This window comes from Crocodylus porosus, unplaced genomic scaffold, assembly GCF_001723895.1.
Source record: "Crocodylus porosus isolate Cpor-Errol unplaced genomic scaffold, CroPor_comp1, whole genome shotgun sequence".
NCBI classification, from domain to species: Eukaryota; Metazoa; Chordata; order Crocodylia; family Crocodylidae; genus Crocodylus; species Crocodylus porosus.
Genome location: NW_017728949.1, coordinates 5,717,052 through 5,739,040, shown reverse-complemented (window position 1 = coordinate 5,739,040; position 21,989 = coordinate 5,717,052). Strand labels below are relative to the sequence as shown.

At 39.9% G+C, this 21,989-nt stretch overlaps 1 protein-coding gene across 6 annotated transcripts in view; it reads right to left on the bottom strand.

Annotated features, from left to right (window-relative positions):
- Window positions 1-21,989, bottom strand: part of PARD3B (par-3 family cell polarity regulator beta) — a 761,176-nt gene that overhangs the window by 42,131 nt on the left and 697,056 nt on the right. Inside the window, exon 23 of one of the 6 annotated variants that reach the window (XM_019553773.1) lies at window positions 14,070-14,533. The exons of the other annotated variants lie outside the window; for them this stretch is intronic. Coding sequence (XP_019409318.1) covers window positions 14,519-14,533 — 15 coding nt within the window. The 3' untranslated portion in view covers window positions 14,070-14,518. Of the gene's footprint in view, window positions 1-14,069; window positions 14,534-21,989 lie in introns of those variants that run through there. 6 annotated transcript variants of the gene reach the window in all.

The window sequence follows — 21,989 nt, the reverse complement described above, 5'->3', positions numbered from 1 at the left end:
GCAAGTTCAACTTGATTATTTTTAAGCTTGCTAAGTGAGACAACACTCAGTTAATGTACAAGTAACATGAAATGACTAAGAATATACAGGGTGTTTACCAAGAAAAACATATGCAGTCACCAGTAAGTAAAAAGTACTCACATTATGTGTGACAACCTGAAAACATCAATTTTCTGATTGTTACTTGCAGAGAAAATAAAATCAGGTGCCTCCTGCCAATTCTGTTTGTCTATGTGCTGTGAGATAGTTACCATAGAAACTACAATTCTGGATACAATTTTACAAATTTGGCTCCACACAGCTGATAAGTCTCTGCACCCTGTGAAAACTGTCCAATAAGCTCAAAGAGCAAACTCTGGCTCTGTGTCTTTAATTAAAATACTCAGCTACCCCTTCTCATTTCCTTTCTCCATCTGTCTGCACAGCAGTAAAGATGTTATAGCACAAAATTAAAAGTAAAACGGCTTCTAAAAGAAGATACTGACCTGATGAAAAGATGAAGGAAAAAAGTTACAGCACTGGAAATATCTGCCTAGTTACATTTTTATTTAAGTGCTAGACATGGCATTAGCAATGGACCTATACTCTCTTTACAACTAGCTACACTAATTATTGGCTTCACAGACTAATTACACATGTGTCTGGAGGTGGGGGGGAGGGGCATTTTAATTAGAGCAGTACCTGCAGAGCCGCTCTAATTAAAATGGCTCACCGTCATGTGCATTAAGTCCCTCCATATTTGAAAATGGACATGGGATGCTTTATCTAAAGCTCATTTGATGAGGTTTAGATAAGGTGCTCCAGTGGCTATTTTGAAATGCTTTGGGACTTAATACATGCGAGAGTGAGGAGAGGCTGGAGCATTTTAATTAGAATGTGAACGCGCATGTCTATAGGCACCCTATGACACTAACTTAAAAGATTAAGAATCACCCCCTCAAGGCATTCTCAGTGCACAGTAAGTTTCCACATATTTGCAGGCCTACATATTATTTTCATTAGTAAACAACAATGTACTGTTCAAAGTAAGCATTATTAGAGTCAAGATAACACGTTAGCTGAGTTGCAGGTAAGCACTGAGGTACTTATATTTGTGGAGATGCAAAATAGTTTAAGTCAGTGAGGGCCAAACTTTTTTGGCAGGTGGGCCACACATTAGTCCTCACTCTCCCCAGGTACTGTTTCTTTTCCCTGCTTGATCTACTGCCCTTCTTTCTGCTACCTGCCCTGTTGGCACTGTGCTGCCTGCCCCCTCCCCAGTCTATGTGGCACATGCAGAGGCTCCCCATGTCACTTATGACATCTGTGCTGCAGATTGGTTACCACTGGTTTAGGATATTTTACACTGGAGAAGACAGTGCAGGACTTTTGAGGAATTTAACTCAGGAAAGTAAACAGAGATCATGCTGGTAGATGAAATTCACAGTTGATTAAAGTATGGTAAAGCACAGTGGAGAGAATGATCTTAGACACTCAAAATGAGTTTCAAATCAGCTATATCACCTTTGAAAAAAGGACCAAACCGTCATTGTGGATAGCTCTCTGAAGACCCCTTCTGAATATACAGAAGCAATCAAAAGTAGCAAGCAAAATATTAGCTTGTGAAAGGAATAGGATAAAGAATAATACAGAAAATGTAATAATGCCATTATGCAAATCAATGGGGTGTCCTTAACTAGAGCACTGTACTCATGTCCACTTCCATCTAAAGGAGAGTATTGTAGAAATGGGCACAAAAAGAAAGAAGAAAAGAAAAGAAATGACTGAGAGCAAGTGAAGAGAAACTGAAAAGGTCAAAACTTTTAAGAGAAGAGACTGGCGTTGGAGGACACCTATACTCTCAGCATACAAGAGGGGGGCACAACTCAGTGCTACAAAGTCTCACTGAGGCCAAAACTTAGTAAAATTAGAACAAGAACACGTTTGGATGTTTGTATGATATTCAGCATCACATTAATAATGACTGTAAAGTGTCTGAAAGTTTAGAAGGGACATAAGCCCCTGTTCTCATATCAGCAGTTTAAACTGTATTTCCCCACTTTGAAGTTCTGGGACTTGTTTTTCTAAAGCTTACAGCAACAGCCCAGCTGATGGGATATCAGACGAAATAGATTCCCAGTCCAATCCTGTATTGCATCCGCATATAACTGTGCATTATTGGCCAGGGTTTCCTATGTGCAACTGGGAGACTTTTTATGTATAAACTAGCGAGTTGCCCGTCAAGAACGATGGAGAGGGGGTGGGTGGGGGGAAGCTTGCTAACCCTAACCCCCCCGGCCACCATATCCCAGGAATGGGGGGAGGAAAGCTTGCCCAGTTATCCCATCCGTCCCCCTCTGCTAGCACCCCACGCCACCGCTGCCTTTCAGGAGTGGGGGGGGGGGAGGAGGGAGAAGCTTGCCCTGCTATCCCCTCTGTCCCCCTCTGCCAGCACCCCACACTGCCGCCACCTCCAAGGAGTAGGGCTGGGGGACAGGGACAAGGACAGTGGCGCTGGCCTCATTCCCCCGCTCTGTCCCCTCCATCCATTTCATCATGGCGGTGCTCTGCCACATCACCACTACCTCCCATCTGTAATGCTCTTGGAGCACTCTGGTTTTTTTCGTAACCAATCAGTGCTCCAAGAGTATTATGGATAGACAGACAGACAGACTAAGCCCTTTATTATATTAGAATATAAGGAGTAAAGCATGTAGAGAGAACCAAACCAGAGAACAAATATCTTCCATCAGCAGTGGGTCTGTTTCCAGAATGATAAGGTACCACTCACCCTACACCACTGAAGGCGTCATAAATTGACTGTTAATTGGGGCATTTGGAAATTCTTCATAGGATTTACCTACAAACAGAACTGGTACCCCAGAAAAATAGCCTGTTGTAAGCATATCTATATAATTAGTATCTTTCTTGCTGTTTAAGCATCATTTTCCTCCACTAATAATTTCCATTAGCAAACAAGGTTTCAGCAATAAAAATAATTCACTTTCAGAAAAGGCTGTGATACTACTACATTCTTTCATCAAAATAATGCTAATTTAGCCAAGGAAGCAATGAATAAAAAAGATGGAGAGGTCGGTAGGCACTCAGCCTCACCATAATTTTAGATCAACAGATTTTAGATCAACTTCAGCACAGAAAGTGCTGTGATATGTTGCAGTAGCAGAGCATGGTCTTTTCCTAACTTCTATGGACAGGCAGAATCTGAATTTGTTTTCATGACAAAGGTTGTAAAAAGAGCCGTACTAAATGTGCTGTAATTCAATCCAGAAAGATGAAAAGAGCAAGTGAGTGTAATGAAAAAAAGAGATGTGCAGGTGTAAATGTAAGCTATGGCCCCTGTCAAATATAATAACTGTACAGTACTTTAGCTGAGGCTTCTAATAGGAGGAAATGATAGGCTAGCTGCAAATCATCTCTCAAATCTGCCAATTCTCCATAAGAAAACTGCCCAGAAAAACAAAATTATGTGAATATGTCCATGTAGACCAAATCTGAGAACACAAGTCTTCCATCAGCAGAGGGTCTGCTCCAGAATCATTGGTGAATGTGTCATGAATTAACTATTAAACGGGATCTTTGGAAAATCTTCTCCATAGGATTTACCTCCAAATCAGAGCTGGTACCCCATAAAAATAGCCTGTTATAAGTAGACAAATTATTTCTTTCATACTGGGGGTGAGACTACTTTGAAAATAGCATGATAAGAGGTTAAAGAGTCTTATTTCTTTTCCTCAGGACAGAGTTGATTTCATGTCTCCTAATCCATGCTTGCCTTTACATGCAGTGAACAAACCAACAGTCTAAGTCTAGGGCTAAGAAATCTCACTGGTCAGGAAACACTTGGCCTAAGGGCAGTGTGCACTTCTGGTGTTGGTTGGGTAGTTTTCATGCAACTGCACGCAAACCTTAAAAAAACCTGTGTTTAAACAAGAGGCCATTCCTTAGAATATAAGCTCTGAGGGGAGCGCACTGTCTTTTTATATGTTTATGCATAGCCCAATATGTGTGGTCTCAGTCCATGATCGGGGCCCGTAGGTGCTGCCACAATATAAATAGATAATAGTTCTCTCCCAGTAACTCTCCTGTCCTTTGTGTGGAAGGGTTTGCTCTGGGTGACATTCTGATTCTCTCTAGGGGGTCTACCTTGTCTGCTAGGTAGGCCCTGAGTTTCCTGGTGAGTGACTGGAGTGTTTTGCTACCTCCTTCCAGCTTGTATCCCAAATGGCGCTGAAATCCAACATAATACAGTACTGATGCTGAGTAAAGACTAAAACTTCCATTTCACAACAGTATCAGAGAGTGCAATGACACAGGCCGCTCCAAGGTTGTGTGGGGAAGGGAATATCAGACATATTAGGAAGTGGGCAATGATCTTATTTCTTACAGCATGTACATCAGGTATTTTGTTTAAGGTCACACACAGAACATTTTTACCATTTTTCCAGGGACCAAATTTCTTCAAAATCTGATTAAGATTTTTCATTTTGCTACAAAAATAGTTGGAAGTCACAAGTTTCACATAGCTTGCTCTTTTTGAAAACTAATAATACATTCTAGGTTGAAACCTTGCTTGGTAGATTTCACATCTTGTACTTTTATTAGATCATTCTTATTCTTAACATCTCCGTTTGCCCTTTGAACAGTTTCATTTTGGGATTTTGGGAAAGGATTCTTTTTGTACGAAATCAAAAGAATTAAACACGCTTCCACTAATCATACCCTCCCCCCCCACCACTAACATGAAGCAAAAGTCCTATTTTGCATACAGAATGCAAAATAAATTAAAATCAGGCACGGTGCCTAGTGGTTGGGGGCAGAAAGAACTGATCTTAGGTCCCCTCTACATGTTACATATAAGGCATAACTAACCAGGTAATCAGGACTTAAACTGTGATCTAGCTACACATTCACCAATTAATGGCGTGATAAAACAATAGAGCAATAAGCTACAAAGTTATTCCACAAAAAATGTGGAATAACTTTGTCGCTTAGTTTAATCACACCATTAATTGAACCTGTGGCCAAGTGCTCCCCTGTGGCTGGGAGCCCCATCAACTGAGGAGCTCCCAGGCATAGGGGTGCACCACATGCTGCCAGCCCCACAGCTGACAAGGCTGGCAGTGTTGTCATCTGTGGGGTTTGCAGCCAGGAGAATGCTGCTCTCCCTCTCCCCACCCCCAACCATGTGAGTCTCTTTGGCTGCAGGGTTCTCGGCAGAGGCAGCATCTTCAGCTGCAGGGCCCACAACAGGGGCAGCAGGAAGAACGCTGCCACCGCTGTGAGCCCTGCAGGACTTGCAGCAGGGTCAGTGTGGGGAAGGCTGCCACCACTGCAAGCCCTGCACTTAATGAGGCTCACAGTGACAGTAGCATTCTCCCCACTGTGAAGGCCACACCTCATGAGACCCGCTGCACAGGATGCCGGTGCAGAGTTTTCCCTGCTGCCAGCCCTGCTCATGGGGTGTTCATAGTCAGGGCAACTTTCCTGCATTGCCTCTGCTGTGAGCTCTGCAGAGATCTGTCAGCTGTGGGGCTTACAGCCATGGAAGCCAGTGCAAGGGAGCCCAAGATAATGATCCGAGGCTCCTCCTGCTCCAGCAATGAGGTGTGCTGAGGTCTAATGCATGATCCACACAATCGTGCCTCCTGCCATGCCATGCATGCAGGACATAAGGCATGATTATGTGGAGCACACATTAGATCCCATTGTGATTTTACCTACATGTGTAGAGGAGCCCTTAGTTATACATGTCTAATTCTACTGGCCCTAATTGAGTCATGCTGAATTTATACCTACCTAAGCGAGATGAGAATCTGGGATTATCTTCTCAACTTTTTAACTGATTCACTATGTGGCTTCAAGAAAAGCACTCAACTTTGTTCATTACAGTGTATTCTACAAAATATGGCATAATGCAACACACGCTAGGGGGACGTCAGACTTAGCAGGCAGGTTAAGCACATGAGTTGCACAGACTTCCAGTAAGATTTGTGCTCCCACATCACTTAGCTTTGCAAAAGTCACCTACCACCCAAGACTGTTGGATGCAAGGCAAGAGGATGCAGGATTTTACAAAACAAGGTGTAGAAGTAGTGACCGGCATGGCAGGGGTAACTGCATCTCTGGCTCCCAGCGTCCCCTCACCCCATCTGGACCAGCAGACCATGCTACAGCAGCAGTTGGGGCCATCCCCTTCCCCCTTGGCTCTTGGTACTCATTTGCTTTGCCTCCATGCTCAGTGGTGTGTCTTCTCCCTTCCCCTGCCATCTACCCCATCTTCAGTGCTGCCACTGAACATGGAGTGGAAGGATGGGGGTGTTGAGAGTGGGTGATACTTAACTTGCAAAAAAATGTCTGTAGCTACTGCTCCTACAGTATGGTTTGGAAGGCAGGTACGGTCATGCCACTGTACCCCCTCTGGATTTGCCCCTGGAAGGCAGGGTACAAGCAAGGCACATGATATTGCAGGGGTAGGTAATGTTTTTTGATCGGAGTGCCAAGAAACCCACAATGTCTACCTTGGAAGGCGCCGAGTGCCGACATGCCAGAGCCCGGAGCAGCTGTTTGCAGCCTCCCAGCTGGAGCCTGCCCAGGGAGCCGTCTGCTTGCAGCAGGGCTTGCAGCCTCCTAGCCACCTGCTGGGAGCAGCTTGGGCTCTGTGGCTGGCAGCAGCTGCTTAAGAGCCTGGGCCGGCAGTGGTGTGCCGAACAAAATGGCCTTGTGTCCCATGCTCAGCACGCGTGCCGGGGATTGCTGACCTCTGTGATATTGCTTTGCTGATCTATACATTTCTTATTATTATGTATTAAAAGGCTTGTTTCAGATGCCTATCTGAGCTCTCCTCACCAAGCTTTCTTCTTTTGTCTGTGCGCACTGCTAAGTAAATCACATAGGTTGAGAGTCAACATGCAAAATAGCCATGATAAGTGGAACTTGCCCTTTGACCTACAGGTTGCTGCTCTCCTGGGACACACTTGGGTTTTGTTTTCAATTAGGTGAGAACAGAGAAAAACTGAAAGGGTAAAAATGGATTTGTCTTCATCCACCCCTTGATGTTTTGTGCACTGGTGACAAATCAAACCTTATCCATTGTATCTTCCGCAATTTAACGGTCACACAGCTCCAGTGACTGGAAATAAAATAAAGAACTCTGGACATTTTGACACCTGAATTTATTTATTTGTGCATTTGTTCTTCACATGGGAAGAAACAACGTTTTGCAGGAAAGTGAACTGAGTGAACTTAAGGAGGTTGACAATGTAGTCTAAAGGGTCTTTTCCATCCCTTCATGCTATGATAGCCTAATTACTCTACCCTTCAAAACCTTCAGTATTCACATAGAAAACATGTTTTCCTCCATTCACCGTTTTATTTTTTAAATCAAAAGGTAAAAATTAAAAATTCTAACAATGTCCATGGTTCAAAAGAATTTTTCTGATGTTTTCCTTACATAGAGAAAGAGGGAGGTATTTTGCTTTCCTGGATTTGCAATGGAAGTTGAAACAGTGATTTTGCGTTATTATAACACTCATCATTTCTCCCTCTAATTTGGATGGTTTTTAATAAAGCTCCATTGATTCTACTGAAAGAAATCCCTCCTGGCAAAAGCAGAACACACACGCTGATTGCTAAATATGCAGCAATTATCATATTCAGCAGCACACTTTAATATCTTATTTATAGATGTATCTATCTATAATTTGCTTTAATTAAGTTGCATTGATTTTAATGACAGAAGCAGTCCTCAAAGAAGGGGCTAGTGTTATATGATCCCATCAATATTGCTCTACCATTGTTTGGATGTAGGATAGCATCTTCAGTATTTCTCCTTTGAATACTGAGTTGTTCTTTTCTTTTTAAAAGTGGCTACCATGGCAAGCCCAAATGACGTTCAATGGAGAATCTTAAAATCACCTTTGAGATGATCACTTTATTTCCCTATTGCATGCCAAGCTTAAATACAGCTCTGGAGACGGAAGAACAAAAAATGCCTCTTGTGAGCTCATGGAACTGCAGTTCGATTTTTGATGAATTTCTTGCATTTCTGCTTTATTTTTGAAGTTTTGGATATTACCTTCCTGCAGAAATTTTTGGAGTGCAATTTTATACAAGTTCTGAAGTTATGGTGTGAGGTTGTGAGAGCTACATGTGGGGTGGAAAGGCAGCTAATACTGAACATGATCCTCTTGTGAGCTGAGAATGGTGAGTCAAGGACTTGGGAAGCCGATCCAACAAACAGCACCCAGTAGGTTGACCCCCTGGTCCTGTGGCTACTCAGTGTCACTGATTCATGGTCAGAAACCCATTCATTTTTTAAAGGTATGTTCTATGGGCTCTTTCTCACCAAGGCATTCTGGACCTGTTACAGCAAGCCATTTAATTTTAAACATGCTTGTACTTCCACCAGCTTCTAGCTCAGCCTTTGGGATGTTTCTGGGAAGAATTTTATACTTTAAAAATTATATCCAAACATCAAAAAAAACTGTAAAGAAAAGCAAGAGGAGGTATGACTCTGGTTCTAAGTAAATTCTCTCAAGTTCTTGATACTGCAGAGCATTCAAAACTCTGGCCCCAACTCAGCAAAGGATGTAGATGCTGACAACAGTGCCTGTCATAAGGTTAATTGCATCAGATTCTATTTGGAAGAATCCTAAGGGGAGAAATACACCTGCACTTCTTTTTGGACTCATCAGCTTTTTTGAGCCAAAATATTCAACAAAGCAGGAGATGCATATACATGCACGTACACTACCTATCTTCTACCAATATGTAACTGCTTTTTAGCAGTGATGAGCTTTATGTCCAGTGGATCCTCATGAACTATACCAGTTTAGACCTATTATAGACCTGGCTCAAATACTTTCAGAATAGAAACTACTTTGGAATATCCATATAACCTCACCTAACATGATTTCAGTGCATCACCCCTCACTTCCTGTCTTTGTATTTTTTCAAGAGATCAAAAATATGCGCTAGTTTTCTAAATCACTTCTTCATTTTTAATACACCTATACTAAGCTTAGAAGAATTATCTGTATTAGAATGCAAGGGCATGAACTCAAAGAAGGAATTCCAAGACAGCTATGCTGGTGCATTTTCAGTTTCTGGTCATCATTTTTCATTCACTGATTACTGCTATAAGTGTTGATTAATAGTTATGTTCATGCCGCTAGAATGCATTTCCCTTGGGTGAGGAAAACATCCTCGTACAAAGAAAAAAATAATAATCACATCATCCTTCCTTGTCCCCATAAAAACGCAGAGACATGCACATCCGAGTTACTGATGATCTTGGTTGGTGGTTTTGAACAGCTTCACTTAAAAGATCAACCATACACAGTCAGAGCACTAATTTGTCAATCAGGTTGCTAGACAATTAAGTGTCCTTAATCTCCTGATCTCTCCCTTTTGTGGGGGAAAAAAGGAGAGATAAACAATGGGGCTTAGCAGTGTGGCTGATATATTCTGTTTATCAGTATCCCTCTTCCCTATTTGACCACCACCATGAAGCATCAATGACAACAGAGCATCAACCTGGAATTAAATAGGGCTGATTATCTTATTATTTATTTCCCCCCCTCAGCAATGCCCTAGATCTTATTCATGGATGTGAAGTAATCATTTAGATTTATATATACAGAGAAAAATGCTTTACAAAGGCAATAGACTGAGGGAACACAAACACAGATGGAACCTTTAAAAGGGAAACAGGCTGTTTCTATACATTGGCTGTATTTAAAAAGGTGGCAAATGCCTTAGCTCAATAGAAAATATGCTCTCAGTTTTTTTCTATATCCCCAATGCCAGGCATAGAGAAACAGCAGAGACTGAGGTGAAGTTATTCAAGACAAAGCTTGATAGTTTTTTAGTATGGAGTGGATATTATGTTCTGTGAACCTCTGCTCAAGGATCCCCTGCTCCCTGCTCCCAAATGACTGCCGGTTTCCTGTGTCCATGCTAAATGAGATCATTTCCTGGCCTGTGTCTTTCTCTGTGGGTGGCTTCTCTTTCCATTAATCCTATAATGTGTTTTTGTTAATTCTATCTCTTAATTGTCCTTAATGAACAGCAGATTGGTGATACCCTTACTCTCAAACTTACTCTCAGTTAAGCCAGAAAAGCAAACACAGGCCTTTTAACTAATAATAGACTAACTTAAAAAAGAAAAAGGTACATATCACACCACTATTGTTTTTTCCTAAGCCAGTAGGTGCTTAAGATGGTGCATTTTGATGACTTAAACATAAAACTAGTCAGTGCAATTAGTCTCTTCTTATTCATGGAGGTGAAGTAAGGATTTAGATTTATATACAGAGAAGGCAGAGTTGCTTTTATAAAAGGCAACAGACCAAGGGAATACAAATACAGATGGGAACTTTAAAAAGGAAACAGGCTGTTTCTATATAGGGGCTGTGCTTAAAAAGGTGGCAACTGCCTTAGTCAGTAGAAAACATACTCTCATCTTCCACAGAAAGAGAACCATTTAACTTGTGAAGGAAATTTTTTTGCCCGAGATCTTTCTTTGTAAACTGTGAGCCATTCTCCCTTTCAGACTCACCTTAAAACCAACTCTTTGCCTTAGCCTATGATTGAAAGTAAGCTCCTTTTTGCTCCTCCCTAGTCTTGCATTCTTTGCTTTTCCCCTCACTGTAATTAGTTTACAAGACTACTTATCCAAATGATTACCGCTTTTAAATTACAGTCTTCTTTTCTTTTACTCCAGTTCATCATCGCGCATCATTTTGCCTTGCTATCTGTATCCCCAGTTCTATAAAGCATTTTCTCATTATGTTATCTCTTAATATAAAGCATTCTGAATTACTTTATGAGAGACACTGTATGAAGTAAATTGAATTGAATTTTCTTTCAAAAGTCATGGGCTTTCAAAATCTTTCTCCAGCTAAGTCAGCAGAGTGCTCAGTACCCATGCCAATATGCAATGGCTGCTGTGTATAATACGGACACAAGCTTGTCTTTTTTGCTAAGAAAAATGGTAATAAATATCCTGGCAGAAACTGGAGAGCATCTCAAGATGAATTTACATTCATTATGGGGATGGCAAACTAAAGACCCCAGTCCATTTCTGTAGCTTTAATGATCAGAACTGGATTCTGATGTTTTACCGTATCCGCCTGCACCCAGCGTTGATGCTGGGTGCGGAGGTGGTTTGTGTGGAGACGGTGGGAAATAACAGGGCATGGAACAAAATTGCAGAGGAAGTGGTGGAAACAGACAGTGAAAAGGTTCCTCCAGGCAGGCAGCTTCACAGGGGAGAGAGCGCCTTTCATTGTCTATAAATCTCGCCTTGCTGGAGGTCAAGAGTTAGAAGGGGTAGCCCAGAGGCAACAAATCTCTATTGTATTATTACATTTTAACCACGTAACTACTGTAGAAAACTGCACTGCTTTAATGGACAAAAAGGAGGAAGAGGGGGGAAAAGACAGAACAAAGAAAACCTTAAAGAAGTGGGGAGAAGGCCCCTTCACAAAAATGTCCTCCCCTAAAAACAGCTTACATCATAGAAAACAACAAACTGTCAATCATGTATGTAAAATTTAATCCCAGCTCCTCGTATTGTGGTTTAATACCACACCGGCGGAGTATTCTTTGAATCTTAATGGCTAGCGTGTAGCACAGAGTATTAAAACCACCTTAATCCTGTTAAACATACGTGTGACTAAAGAGAGGTTCTCCCTCAGTGGGATTATGACAAAAGCTTTCCACGCTGCAAGTTAAATATGGTTAAAACAATCCCCAAACTAGATTAATACTCAGCAAACTACATCAGCATATGCTGGCTTTCCATATGCTCTGGCATCAGGCTCTTTCCGGTCTTGTGATACCAGTCTATAAATGCTAAAGACACAGATCCTCATGCATATAACTGCTGGTGGGTGGTGACCTGCCTTGCTTGCTGATACTAATTTAGCAGTTGGTATAGTTTCTCTGTGATCTGGCACTGTCTGTTGTTTGCGGGTACCAGATGGATACCAGATGGGTAATTGTGGGCAACACCTTCTCTGTGTTCTACTCCCCAAATCATTGCCTACAGGGTTAGTCTTGTCAGTTAGTGGACTCCTAAATGGCACTTCAAAGCAGTACTCTGAAAAACCCCAACACCTGTTGCTCACTTCTAATGACCCTAAAAAATGTTATAGGCATACTTTCCTTTAACCAGGAGTTACCAGGCATGTGCCAGGAAATATAACCTTCCAGCAGCTTGCAGATATCAAACTCACTCCTGGCTACCAGTACCTAAAGAAGCCAGCACCTCAACTACTAATGTCGGTACTGAAAGTGAAATATAATCAATATCTTCTTTTTCTGTGATAGCGCCACAATATAGAAGTTCAGCGCTATAGCAGGGCAGCTTCCAAACAGTAGTTTTAGTGGCAAAATGGAATAAGAAGAAAACAAAAACTTCAAGTGCCTTTGAAAGGCATTAAGGGATATCTCAATGCTGAGCATAAAGCATGAAGAATAAATGAGAAAAAGTGGTGGAAGAGGTCTGGTATATGTATTCATTTTTTATTTGTCTTTCAAGACATTGACCTGGTTCTCAGCTGGAAAAAAAACAGGAAGGTTAACTGGTAACTTTAAGTGTTGCTTACAAAAGTTCATTCCAACACTATTTCGTAAGATTTTTTTAAGAAGCAGGAAACAAAGTTAATTTAGGAAAATACAGGAGCAGTCTCTTAAATTATCTATACACTACAGTAGAATGCTGTATGTGGAAAAATATAGCTGACTTCAAAGCATATTCCCCACCCCCCAACTTGCTTCATGAAGAAGTTATGATAAACAGGTTATGTGTTTCCTAAGGTTACCATGGAAACTCTTTCTTTTCAGGCCATCATTTACAAAGGTAAAATTTGCATTCAAATATGATGGAACTTGATTTTTTTTTTTGTTAGACTTGAGTGGGGTCATGCTACAAAACAGTATAGCTATTATCACAGATTCCAGAACATATGTGGAAGAAAAAAATCTATTAATCCATATAAACTGTAATTGGTCACCAAGGTGTTTAATTGCTAACTTGACAGGTATCTTCCTGATAAATTAACAGAAATACTTTCAAAATTAACTTCTAGTGCAAATAAAAGTGTCAACATTAAACCACACTGGTTGGTAGCTACCAACCAGCGTTGTGTTCGTTCCATGTGCAATCAATCTGCAGCAAAGCCTGAATTTAGGTTGTCAAAATGATTTTGTTTTGACGAAGGCAGAATTGAGACCATAGGACCCAGTCATGAGTTACACAAGGTCATCATATATTTGAAGGAAGGGCTGTAAAATTATCTTGAATGTCTTCAATGCAATTCAAGTAAGTGTACCCATAAAATACAATCAATATTGTGAGAACTCTTCCAGATCAGGTCAGGTTCTCCTTACCTTGCTTTGAGTAAGCAAACATGAAAAGGGGGTTCTTCTACTGACTTCACTGGAGTCATGATATCACCCTGGATCTTTATCCACTGCTGCAACATATTCTTGGGAAAACCTTAATTATATAACACTATCTACTCCATTTTCTGATCTTACCAGCCTCCATGACCCAAAGTAACTCCTCTCACAGTAATTAATATGCTTTCAATAAGCTACAGGTTGGCACATACAATAGCCTACTTAGCATATGAATATGTTGTATAATAATTCAATATGTTGAATATAGTGTATAATAATTTTAATAGTCACTATTTTCAACCCAGCAAATACGCAGCTGAAGGGACTAAGAGTAGAACAATGTATTCACTACCAATAAATGCAGTAAACAGAATTTCAGTGGAAATCCTGAAATGTCTCTGTCTTCCCAGTCACACACACTGGATACAAGTGGTTTTCATACAAAAGTGAACGTTCTATAGTAACAAATCTGTGGTGATGTGAAACTTAAGGGTTATGACTATACATTTGGGTTATCTGGTAACAGAGAACTCATACCCTCTTGCTTCAAAAGCACAGAACTTGAGTTCTGGGAGAACGTCATTTGGTGTTACTAAGTATGGGACTCGTACCAAATACTTCAGCATTAATGACTCCATCATTAAGGGGCAGTGAGGCACGTACATGGTAACTGGATTATTACTTTATTTACATCTCTTGAATCTTAAAAGGTAACAATGCAAATTGTAGCATTGCTTGCCAAATCAATAAACAAAGTATAGCTGAACAGCAAGTGTCATAAAAAAAAGACAAAGCTTCATTCAACGCTGAAGCTGATTTTGTAGAGCAGATTGCTTTGAGTAAGCATCTTATCAGAATCCTTTTTTTTTTTGTACTTGGAAATTCAAAAATACAAAGCCTGAGGAAAATCCAATTTATAAAAGTGTACAAGCACCCTAGAAAAGATTTAAAAATTAGAAATGCAAACAAAATGGAACTGACTCTGAACCTTCACAGAGCTCTTTAACACAGAACATTCATTAGATAGAATGCTTTTTAATTAGATCACATTTTCAGCAATAAGAAAGGGGTCAGTGCTCCTTTTTCCAAGTTCTCTTGACAATAGAGTTGATCACAGAGATGTGGGCTGAAAGTTGAAAAAGAGAACAGGCCTCAGACAGAATAGCTAAGCTTGAGTAATGCATAAGCCTGACCTGGTAAATGGAGGTTTCTTTTTCCCATATTTTGTGTTGTATTTTAATGTAGTCTTCATATTAGATTACCATCTGCAACACAGACCTTAGACTAGGAACTAATAAAGTTATCTTCCCAATCTCTCTGTGTCTGAGCCAGTGACTTTATTTTTCATTTTAAATAATTATAACAATGTTGCCTGTTTGTTGAGAAAAATAAAGCCTTTATATATTCACAGATAATTGCTTATACACAACACCCAGCCATACATCCTAATTACTTTTCACATCTTAGCTGTGAAGAAATCTTGAACTTTTCATATTCTGCCTGACAATAATGTAGCCAGAACACCTTCAAAGCTCTGCCATGACTCCAGTAGCATATGATGCAACTTAACAAGCAGTTCTACTAATGCATTTTACAGTATGCATTTTCTTTTGTGAAACTGTAAAAAAACATCTTTTACAGTTTATCCTGCAACACTGAAAAAAATCTACATATATAGCTGCACAGAAAAGGTCATATTATAGTCACATATTATTTCAAATGGCTTCAATCACTTAGTTAACCATAGCTATAGAGCCCTTACAAATAAGAGCTGTACTTGGGAACAGACTCAGTGGAACTGCAGCTCTGCATAACCCTAACTCATTTTAACTTCTACCATATTTTGTAAGATCTGCGTAACTGCAGTGTGCTGCTGCACTGAGGTTATTCTGAAAGCTGCTTTCAGTTCCTCTCAGTAAGCAACATTTTACACTCTTTATACAAAACTCCTCTAGAGTTCAGTGCAAGTTTTCCAGGATGTGGACTAACATATCTAAGAACCACGGCTTTGTTGATTTCCCCTCAATTCTGCAGTAATCACATACAGTATTGTCTAAGTTTGAGGATTGTTTTTTAAAGGTAATTTGACAAATTAGTTTTCTATAAAAACAGACACACATACTAGACAGATTAATCTCTAAAAATGCAAGAGAAAGCCCAAGTTATGAAAACTTATTTAATATAATGAGAGTTTTAATATTAAAAGCAAGATTTTCTGCACTTTGCTATCATGTTTGACCCTTGATTTTGGTCTCCCAAATCTCAATCTAGGAAAGTACTTAAGCCTGTGCTTTTTTTCAAGCACAGAAGCAGTCCCATTGATTTCACTAGACAAGTCACGTGCTTATAGATAAATGCCCTTCTGATCAGTGTCTCTTTTCAGAAGTTAGAGCAAACCTCTTACTAATGGCCTGAGGAAGGGGAGGTCAGTTTTAAAAAGAAATCTACTTTTTGTCTCCATTGTAGTCGGAGTCATGAGCAGCTGTATTTGATCCTGTGGTATGTGGGGAATTGACTTGCTGGAGGTCACCAGCTGAGCTGTCATGCAGAAGTACATTTCAGTGAGGTGAAGGGAACATTCGAAGGGAGAAATATTAGCTTTGGCAACCTCTCATGAAGATTGAGTGTTAAAATCTCAATCCACTTCCCTTTCCCCATGATTCATGGGCTTTCACATATGAGGCCAACCTGAGGTTTGGGATAACTGTATGCATGTATTTATCTGTATGCACACACACATACGGAGTGTTTTATACTTAAGCCAGCAGGTGGACTGAAAACGGTGAGAGTTGAATTAGAGACATCTTGCCAAAGATCAAGCAATTCTCAAAGAGCCAGCCACCTTACCATTCAGGCTAACATTGTTATTGCAGCCACAAATGCAAACTGACAAATACATATAGATCCAAGCTTTAAAATAACTATTTTCGCATGCAGAGTACTGTGCACCCAGTAACTAGATTGGCACACACAGATGTCTGGTTGAGCACACAAGTATTCACCATGTCCCCTGATCAACTCAATCACCAATCAGAGGTTTGTTTCTGACATCCCATAAACATTTTGGCAAAGTAGGTCAGTTCATAGTTAGAAGAGATGTAAAATGAAGAACCCAAAAGGTTTTATAATACATCAAAATGACCTGCAGCAGTTAGCACTCATGATTTTATGATACTACGCTCAAGTTCCTAGCTTGGGAGATATCAGAAGACCCTTCACTACCATCAAGAAACATGACCGGTACAGCATGTGTTAACATATATTAAGTAGACCGAACAAGGAGTAACAGTCTCAAGTTGCAGCAAGGGAAGTTTAGGTTAGATATTAGGAAGAAATTTCTCACTAGGAAGGTAGTAAAACACTGGAATAGGTTGCCCACACAGGTGGTGGAAGCTCCATCCTTTGGGGTTTTCAAAACCCAGTTAGACACAGCTTTGGCTGGGATGATCTAATTGGGGTTGGTCCTGCTTTGAGCAGGGGTTGGACTAGACCTCCTGAGGTCCCTCCCAGCCCTAACTTTTTATGATTCTAAGTTTTCCTGAGTGAACAGGGAGCTCTTAAAGATGACTCCATCCAAATATACTAGACTTTGCTGATGTGCCAAAGTAGTAGACTTGGTAGGGCAGTAAGCAAAGAAAATAACCAATATGATTTACTTTTTTTTAATTTAAATCACTTATTTTAATGAAAGAAGAGAAAAGCAGTAAGCTTTTCCCCTTTTTAAATATTATAAAAAGCAATGACTTCATTAGGCAAATTTCAGAATAAGCTACAATATGTATTACATGAACTCAAAATATATTTTAAGCCATAAATGGGATCCAGTGGATTTAATTAAGATAGTATGTTGCAGCAGTGCTTCCCTTTGCAAAAAGAGTAGCTTTGCAAAGAGTACTTCTTTAAAGTAGTTAGTGGAGTCACTCAAACTTAGGAGCAGTAACAAAGTTGTATTTGGCTGTCTTTAATGGTGCTTTTTAGAATAGCTTATTTTCACATGAAGTTTGGCTGAAATTTCTCCATACACATTCTCCAAAGACCCAAAATATCAGAATCTAACTGCTCAGTTAGAGCAGATGGCATTATGTTTCAGAACTAATCCAATCTGAAACTTTCACAGACCAGGCAGAAGAGAAACACTGACCAAAGGAGAGTTCTCAATTGGCTGACTAATCATAGTAGGAAACAGTACAAAGGAAGTTCATGTCATTTTAGAGCCCATTAAACTTCTAATCTTAAAAGTCAAACACAACTTAATATGAGGTTTGAATCTTCATTAGTTGATATGATGCTTTTCAACAGCACATACACAAATATTTCTGTATGCTAGTCTTCAAAATTGCTTTACTGATTTATTTTTTAAGTTAGATGTATCCAATTAAACTAAATATAACCAATGCATCAGCAGGCTTTCAGAAAGTCTGGAAGTCATAGTGATTTCTGCTGTAGTTTCACATAGTATATAAAATTGTCATTTCTCCCATTGCGCTCGAAGACAGGAATGTTATTATTCTAGAAGTTGGAATTTTGGTTTTCACTCATAATCCAACACAAACGTTTGTGGGTTTTGGGAACCTAACCTATTCTAAACCTAACATCCTGAAGCTGGAATTAATTGCTCATTAAAAGCACAAAGAACTCCTTTTTCACTCCATAGCAAGTACAGAACCTTTTGACATAATATGGAAAAATAATGCAGTACTCAACCTTCTTTTTTTCGCTGCTTGATTTTGAGGTTTGGATCTGTGCCAGACGTACAATAAACTGCTTGGCCTTTAACATGAACAAGCATGATTCTTCCTTTTTTATTCTTAACTGGGTACTGACAAAACTTAGTACATCACAAATTTGTTTCAACCAAATCCAGTTGGCAGATAGCACATTAAGCTCCACAGCAGACATTTGACAGCAGATCAGATAGCAAAAGACAGGGCCTTTTCCCTAAAGTTATTTATCAACAAATATATCTGACTAGCCTATAATGATGGAAAAAGGTATAAGATCTATTGCATTTGAGATATTATACAGAAAAACATCAGGCTGCCAAAGCTGCCTACATGTAAAAAACGCACACACTTTTACTAGTTCGTGGAGAAAGCAACGTGTCTTCGCTGAGGCATTAGCCAGTTAGCAGTAGCTTTAATTGGCTCTCTGACAGAAGTTACAACCATGGAGCCACAGAATGTTTGGATTTGGTCTGGTCTTCAGACTCTCTCAATGGTGTAAAGTGGAGGATAGTAGGTCTAGGGTAGCCTACACTCCTCCATACTCTTGTTTAGGCATACCTGCTGAAGGTCTTGGTATGCTCTATCCTGACCAAAATGATAAAGTGACTCGCATGCTGCAATGTTTGGATTCTGACCCCTGGGTTTGACTTGGATTCTGAAAACAGCATTACTAAACTATGAATTGGTTAGATTCAGAATTGACATTTCTGCAGTATCAGAAACTCAGCTCTCAGATACAGGTTCTATCTAAGAGAATGATTACAGCATATTCTGGCATGGAAAACCAGGAGGAGAAAGAAGAGAGCAGGGAGTAGGCTTTGTTATTAGAAACAGCTTACTATCTTTCTGTGAAAGCCCCATTGCTATATTCATTTGAGTTACGATGCTCAGACTGTATACACAGAATGGTTTTATCACATTGTTTAGCGTCTATGTGCCTACCCTTTAAGTTAGTGAGGAAGACAAGAATGTTTTCTACCAACAATTTGAAGAAGAGAGTGAGAAAACTCACAGAAATAAGACCATTATAATACTTGGCAACTTCAATGCAAAAGTTGGATACAGTTTTAAGAATCGGTCTGATATTTTGGGCAAACACAGAATTGTTTCATATAAATGAAAATGGCCAGTCAGTGTTAGAACCTTGTACAAGTCAAAATCTATGTCTTATGAACACCTACTTTGCTGAGAAAATCATAAGATAGACATCGTGGAAACATCCAAAATCAGGGTACTGGCACCAATTAGACCTAGTACTGACCAGGTGTAACCACCTGAAAGAAATCCTGAGTACAAGGTCTTATCACAGTGTTGACTGTGGCACTGACCATGTGGTAGTCTGCTGTAAAGTCAGAATCTATGTAAAAAAGTTCTACTGTAGCAAAACTACCAGTTGTCCTCAGACAGACATCAGCCAAAATAAGTTATGTACAATGCTGCTGTAACAGCATTTGGCAAAAAATGCAAAAAAAATACAGACTGGCTTGAAGAGCACTCCGAAACCCTTCTATCACTGACTGACAACACAAGGATAGTGTTAACCAACTATAACATATCTCCTAACACCATAACCCTGGAAAATCCTGAAAAGGCTTGAAGAAAAAAAGCAAAAGGAGGCTAAAAGGTGTGCCCAAGATTTTTTGCTGAAACTCTGTAATGATATTCAGAAAGTAGCCGATGCAAATGAAAGCTGTGGAATGTACAAAGGCATCAAATGAACAACTGGTCCAGTCAAGAAAAAAACAGCTCTGCTGAAAGATTTAGACGGAAATGTCATTATTAATAAACAAAAACAACTCAAGCATTGGCTTGAACACTATGGAATTCTGTACTCCAGTAAGACTAAAATCAAACATGAAAAGCTTGAAGGATTATCATAGTTCATAGTTATGATGGATTTGGACAATGAGACTATATTAGAATATTTGCAGAAAGCCATTAAAAATTGATCCCTTGGAACAAGGCATCCAGCAACAACTGCTTGCCTGCTGAAATCTAAAAATGTGCCAACGATGAATTCCTTCAAAAGCTTCATAAAGTAAAGCTTCATGCTGCTCTGTTGGAAAGAGGAAGTGATACCATAAGATTTCAGAGATGCTCAGTTTGTACAATTATGCAAAAACAAAGGGGACAGAGGCAACTGTGACAACTATGTAGGTATCTCCCTGTTGAACTTTGTCAGGAAAAAATATCACTTGCATCATGCTACCTAGGCTGCAATCTGTAAGTGAAGGAATCTATCCTGAAAGTCAATGTAGTTTTCGCTCAGGACACTCCACCATTGATATGATATTTTCAGTCAAGCAACTACAAAAGAAGTGTGGAGAAAAACAAATACCACTGTACATAGCCTTCATCGATCTGACAAAGGCCTTCAATACAGTCAACAGACAGGGTCTTTTTACTGTTCTGAAGAAACTCAGTTGTCCCCCCGCAAACTGTTGAACATCATTACATTGAGGTATGAAGGCAACTACAGTGTATGAAAACAGAGAATCAAAGGCCTTTGACACCACAAGTGGGGTGAAACAGGGTGTGTCTTAGCCTTCATGCTTTAACAACATTTAATTCCTGCTTCTTCATGCATTCAAGGACAGCAATGATGGCATCTATCTTTGAACCAGACCAGATGGAGGCTTATTTAACATTGCAAAGTTCAGAGTGAAAACCAAGGTGAAAAAATTGGCTCATAGAGATTTTCTGTTTGTGGATGACACAGTTTTGGTTGCCCACAGTGAATCTTCCCTGCAACATCGGTTGGGTAGATTTTCTGAGTCATGCAAGAGTTTTGTGATGGTAATTAGTCTCAAGAAGATTGTGATCAAGTACCAAGGGGTGGAAGAACCAATACCTGACTTCTTTCCGGGTGCGATATTAACGTTCATTAATGCACCTTAGTTACTGCACATTTAGTTTATTACTTGCTTAGTAAAATACTAAGTGAATGTGCAGCACCTGGAGTGCCAGCACAGTTATTTTATGATGCTTACTGCACATTAGCCTAATAACACTGTGCAGGAGGTTATTAGCACGATTTTAACCACCACAATACTGCACAGTGTTATTAGGCTAATACGCAATAAGCGTCTTGTGTAGACATGCCCTCTGGAGGGTAAATATTTTGGTGTTGTTGACAGTTTTTGCTACTTCAGTTCTATGCTCAGCAGGAATCTTCACCTTCAGACTGAACTGACTAACAGAACTGGAAAAGCAGCTAAGAATTTTGGCTATTACAAAAACATACATGGAATAATAGCAAACTATCAACTAAGGTGAAGATGTGAATCTATGAGACTTACGTGCTGTCATCCCTGCTTTATGGTTCAGAAACATGGACTACATATGCTAGGCACATCAAAAGACTGAACCACTTTCACATAAGATGTCTGCGTAAGGATCCTGAAAATAAAGTGGGAAGTCAAAATATCAAAGACAGAGGTACTGGTGCATGCAGGACTGACACTTAGAAACCATTATCAAGAAGAGGAGGTTGCAATGGATTGACCGTGTCAAGAGAATGGGAAGAGACCGTATCCGCCAAGAATATTATATATAGCAAGATCCAAGACAGTTTTAGAGGAGTCACCCTCTATGGCAGTACCACAATGTGTGCAAAAATGATATGAAGTTGTTCAACAATGATGTAGAAAGTTGGGAGAAGCATTCAGAATCCCATTCAATCTGGCACTGAATGCAGCTCACTATGAAGCAGCTGTGATCCAGAAGATAGAAGCAAAGCAAGAAAAAAGAAAGCAACATGATATAAACTTGGATTCCAACTCAGATGATATATGGATCTGTAAAATTTGTAACAAGCTGTGTCGTTCTTGAATTGGACTTGTCAGCCTAAAATGGATT